Source organism: Montipora foliosa, chromosome 4 (assembly GCF_036669935.1).
Source record: "Montipora foliosa isolate CH-2021 chromosome 4, ASM3666993v2, whole genome shotgun sequence".
In the NCBI taxonomy this organism is placed as follows: domain Eukaryota; kingdom Metazoa; phylum Cnidaria; class Anthozoa; order Scleractinia; family Acroporidae; genus Montipora; species Montipora foliosa.
Window position 1 is genome coordinate 22648099 of NC_090872.1, and position 5000 is coordinate 22653098.

The 5000-nt window shown below is 38.8% G+C and overlaps 2 protein-coding genes across 2 annotated transcripts in view; both read right to left on the reverse strand.

Moving 5' to 3' along the window:
• The window catches only part of LOC138001126 (uncharacterized), a 3538-nt gene extending 3330 nt beyond the window's left edge, over positions 1-208 (reverse strand). The window contains exon 1 of the mRNA XM_068847787.1: positions 1-208. This exon is cut by the window's left edge and continues 997 nt beyond it. Within this exon, the coding sequence (XP_068703888.1) occupies positions 1-208 (208 nt within the window).
• An 18-nt stretch (positions 209-226) lies between these two features.
• LOC138001127 (uncharacterized) lies at positions 227-2068 on the reverse strand. Its single transcript, XM_068847789.1, has one exon. The coding sequence runs from the start codon at positions 2066-2068 to the stop codon at positions 227-229; it is 1842 nt and encodes a 613-aa protein (XP_068703890.1).
• Between the last annotated feature and the right edge of the window lie 2932 nt (positions 2069-5000).

Consider the following 5000-nt stretch of genomic DNA (forward strand, 5'->3'; position numbering starts at 1 on the left):
ACTTGACCTGGTATCTCTTTCCAGTAAATGTGATGTCATTTGAAAACTTGTCATAGACTGAAGTTTCATGTTCCTTAATGCCCAAAGTTTCTAAGTCCCAAAATTTCTGCAGATCATCCTTCATATCACTTATCTCTGTGGACTCTATCTTTAACACATGCGTGGAACTCAGATTCACAGTGCATGACCTTGTCAATGTTGAGCACATAGTTGGTCCTGATAAAACTCAACCTAAATTGGTTTCAAGGGCTACTGGTCCATAGGGATCTCCTTTAATGATGTTCCCAGTAAAGAACGACCAGTAATAATCTGCTCCTATCAGCACATCAACACTGACAGAATCACTTGTATCACATGCAAGTTGTAGACCCTGCAAGTAGGGGTAGCATTCCAACGTGGTTCGAGTCTGTTGATTGGACACTGGGCTGCAAATTACTGGTACAACATATGAGGTGATATACACATTCATTTCATCCAATGTTCTGACACACAATTGCACAACATCACATTCCTTCACAGAGGCTGAGTTATCTCCAAATGTTTTGATCAAAAGTGTCTCCTTACCAATGGTTGGTAGGTTTAATTGTTCACATGCCTTACTGGTTATGTATGATCTCTGGCTACAGGAATCAAATATCACATGGGCACTCAATCCAAGTTGTTGGTTATCTGGTCTGCAAACAAAGGCTTGGGCTACCTGCAACAACACAGAGTTGGCATTGTTGCTAACGTGCATTGCTGAAGTTCCAGCTTCTCTGCTCCTATCTTGAGATGATCCAGATCCATGTGGTGTTTCCTCGTCACGAACTACATTCCTGGATGTTGGAATGTTCCTTATTCTTTCACAAATGGTTACATGGTGTCTACCTTCACAGTTAAAGCATTTTGCCTTTGACAGACAATTTGTGGAGATATGGCCACCCTTCAGGCACACAAAACACTTGCCATTTCGTCTCAGTATTGTTCTCCTAGCTTTCGGTTCAGTGATGGTCATGCAGTTAATGGATTTGTGATTCTTCTTGCAAAAAACACATTGTTGAGTAAATTCCTCACTGCCTGTATAAAGGGCAGAGGCAGAATAGGGTTGTTTGCTTCTTGCTCTGTACTGTTCAAACCTGGGTGTATTGGCATTTGCACCACTTGTTTTCATTGCAGTACATCTTTCCCTGGCTTCCAACTCAGTTTTCAGTGCACTCAACAAGGCATCAAGATTCCATGATTCCTCACTGCCAAACTTACGGCTTACAACCAATCGTAACTCTGAGGGGATTTTTTCCATCACGACTGGGACCAATAAATTCCCAAAGGACCGTGATTCAACTCCTAACGCATTCAAACCTCGAATGTTGATTTCAATCTTGTCAAACAATTCACGTAATTTCTTTGTTTCATGCACTGAATTGACAGATGGAAGTTTCAATAAGGCATCCATATAATTTGATATCAGCAACTGCGGTTTACCAAATCGGTCCTTAAGAATGTCAATGGCTACTTTATAATTGTCTGCGGTCAGAGGCAGTCCAGTAATTGCGGATTCAGCATTGCTTGTCACACAACTCTTCAGATAGGTGAATTTTTCAATGGCCGAGATGCCAGTATTTCCATCGACAGCAGATTGAAATGTGTCCCAGAAACCCTGCCATTCTTGATAATTTCCCGAAAATGATTTGAGTTCGAGTTTAGGTAGTTTCACTTTTGCGCTTTCGGTATTTCTGGTACTACTATTTTCCTGATTTGTCGCATGGGCCTGTGTGTGTTCGCCATGTTTCCCTTTCTCCAAACTCAAATCGATTTTCGCTAAAATACTGTAAACGTGCTCACAAAACTCACCAGAATCTTCTATTTCTTTCTCCAGTTCCTTTGGTTTGGTCAGCTCTAATATTGTTTCATCCAGCTTTTTTGTCGTTTCCAATTTTTCGATCAACAAGGCTTTCAGAGCCGTTAACTTTTCCCTGAACGACGTTAAATCTTCCACGTGTTCTGTCAAAATGTTCTCCACATTCCCCACTGTTTTGTACACAAAGGTCCTGTGTGCATCTCGTATTTTCCTGTTCTTGTCGATATTCATGACGCTTTATGTCCATAAACAACCTTTTTGAGTAGACTTCGCCTTTTTCCAATTCAAAAAATCCTTCGATGACGGCAACAGCTTTGTTGTTCTACTCCTTCTTGTATTTCCTCCGACTCGAAAGGACCATGTAATGAATCTTTATGGTATATTTAATTCATTTCCTGGTGAATAATCTCTTTACAATTTTCCATACGAATTACCACTTCACTCGACGGTTTCAGGCCTTAAGCACGGTTGAAATCTAAAACTCAATACTCAACTTGACACTCGAAGCGATCCGACGATCGATCAACACTCAAACTAGTCCTTCGTTTACACGTGACTTTCTTCCCGCCACACGTAATGTATGCTTATTTATGTCAAATCTATTTTTAACAGCACGGAGAGATCTGTTATTCGCGTCTTTAATGACATTTTTTATATTATATATGAAGCATCGTTAAGGCTTACATCACTTATCAACATAATCACGCGACATTGTTTGTCCGTTATTGCGAGAGAAGCGCATTTGAAAATTCAAAAATTCAAAAAGTACATGCGCGCGCTTATGATTGGCCGCTCGATTACAATTCAATTGTATTTAAGAATGTAATTTCTACGGTGTCTGCAAGTTGAAACCAGTTCGTTGCGCTTGTTCAGCGTCGCCATTTGGGGATTCGTTATAATAAAATATTTCTCTTCGATACATAAATTACATCGTTTACTGAGGTTTGAATACGCTCTGGCTTTTGCGAGGATCTTCCAGGACACTGTAAATTCTTCGTTCTTTTTCTTCAGTTCCCACAGGTACTTGCTCAGCTCAGTGTCATTGCGCTTCTTTTCGTGCTTGAATGACATCTGGTGGTTGCGCCATCTAGTCTTTAATTCTGTTGCTGTGAGACCCACATATGTCTCCTTCTCCTCACGCGTGGTGACTGTGGCCTGGTACACGATTTCTTTTTGAAGACATTAACCTTCTAATGGGCAGTCATTCTCGTTTCTACAGTTGCACATCTTTACGTTTTGATCTTGTACGGGTTGATTGGCTTTCCTTATTATATATAATGAAAATAATAAATTATAATTGTAAAGATGATTGTATCGCAAATTATAAACAGTTCGAATCCATAAATTCATGTCTGACAGGTGCTTTCGAATGTTGGTTTGTGCTCCTAGTGGTGCTGGTAAAACTAATTTATTGCTTGATATGATATACAGGTTACCATAAATGATAAGATATTCCTATATGCCAAAAATTTAGAACACTGATAAAACAATCCGTCGAAATTCAACACACTACTATGTATTTTCGATTTCCCTTCTCAAAACGAATAAAATCTCTTATGTAGAGAGCTGAATATAGCAAAAAATGTTTATAAAAAGGCAACAGAGGAACCATACAGTTTTTTATAGATTGATAAACCTCGGAAATTCATAACTAAAATTTCAATGAACCATTATAATATAATATAATTGTATATAAATAGGTTATTCAAATGGATAATGTGAAACAAGAAGAAAACTGTGTTTTCAAATGGATTATTATCTAGTAAAATTTATGATAACCAAATTTCTGGAAAAGGTGAAAGTTGTGATCCTGGCATTGGTATTAAATTAACAGATAATGGTGATTATGAAATACAACAAAACGGTTCACCAATATTGGCGAGGCTGTGGGTAATTCAGATGATATTACAAAACATCAGCTTCAGGTAGCAACAGATAAATTAAATGGTACTTCACCAGTAATTATGAGCGCCAAGATGGCTGCCACGTTTATTACTGCTCCTAGCTTTTTTATCTTGTTACGACTATTCATGACTCTCTACGCCTTGATTTGCATCCTGTTACTTTCTGATGATAATACCTTGCCTTTGGTTTTTGTTAAGTCGGTGAACTCTGATCTTTCGGTGCGTTTTGGCCGGTATCATCGATCCTATCACGAACCGCGGCTGATTTATTTAAGATTCGCTTTGAATCATTTGATGTGAGGCCAGTTATTGAACAACTGTCTCAACTAAAAAAATCTTCCTTACTGAGATATCGTGGTAAACGGTCCGGTACGGTGAAGGATTACCACAATTGTTTGAATTCTTCATTGCCGTGCTTTCATGTAGTCACTACATAACATCTTCGCGGCCTATCATACAACGAGGTCGCACCTTAATTCCTGTTCCACTAATAACAGATGTCCGACCAACTGTCCGATTGTCCATTTGCGGTCCTGTTGCTCTTTCATTGCTCAACGTACACTCTGTAAAGAATAAACGTTTTGTCATCAAGGACCATGTTGTGGAAAAGAACATTGACATTTTGGCTGTTACAGAAACTTGGCTCCAACCAAGTAATGCTGATGATCACGTTATTAGTGATCTTACACCAACTGGATATTCGTTTCATCATGCTCCTAGACCGACAAGAGGCGGTGTTGTTGGAGTTTTATTAAAGAATACCTTTGATATTTCTAAATCAACGAATTCTTCACATCAATTCCAATCATTTAAGTTTATGGATATGCAAATCAGGAGTCCAACGACCAGCTGCAGGAACTTTTGCATTGTTATTATCTATCGCCCTCCTCCTTTGTCAAATCTTAATTACTTCACCAATCTTTTTCTGGTGACAACAGTGCTGATAAAACTTCCCAAGATTTCTGGCTCTTATTGATTCGTTTAATTTGAAGCAACATGTATTGTCACCGACTCATCGTGCTGGTCACACACTTGATCTCTTAATTACCAGAGCCGATGATGATTTGGTTACCTCGCTTTCTATTTATGATGCTGATTTCTCAGACCATTTTGTTGTTAACTGTAACCTGACTATAGAGAAGCCTTCGTTCACAAAGAAAGACATCTATTTTCGAGCGTTTAAGACTATCAATATGGATCTTTTCTTGAATGATCTTCAAGAATCATGTCTTCTGAGGAATCCTCCTGATGACCTTAAT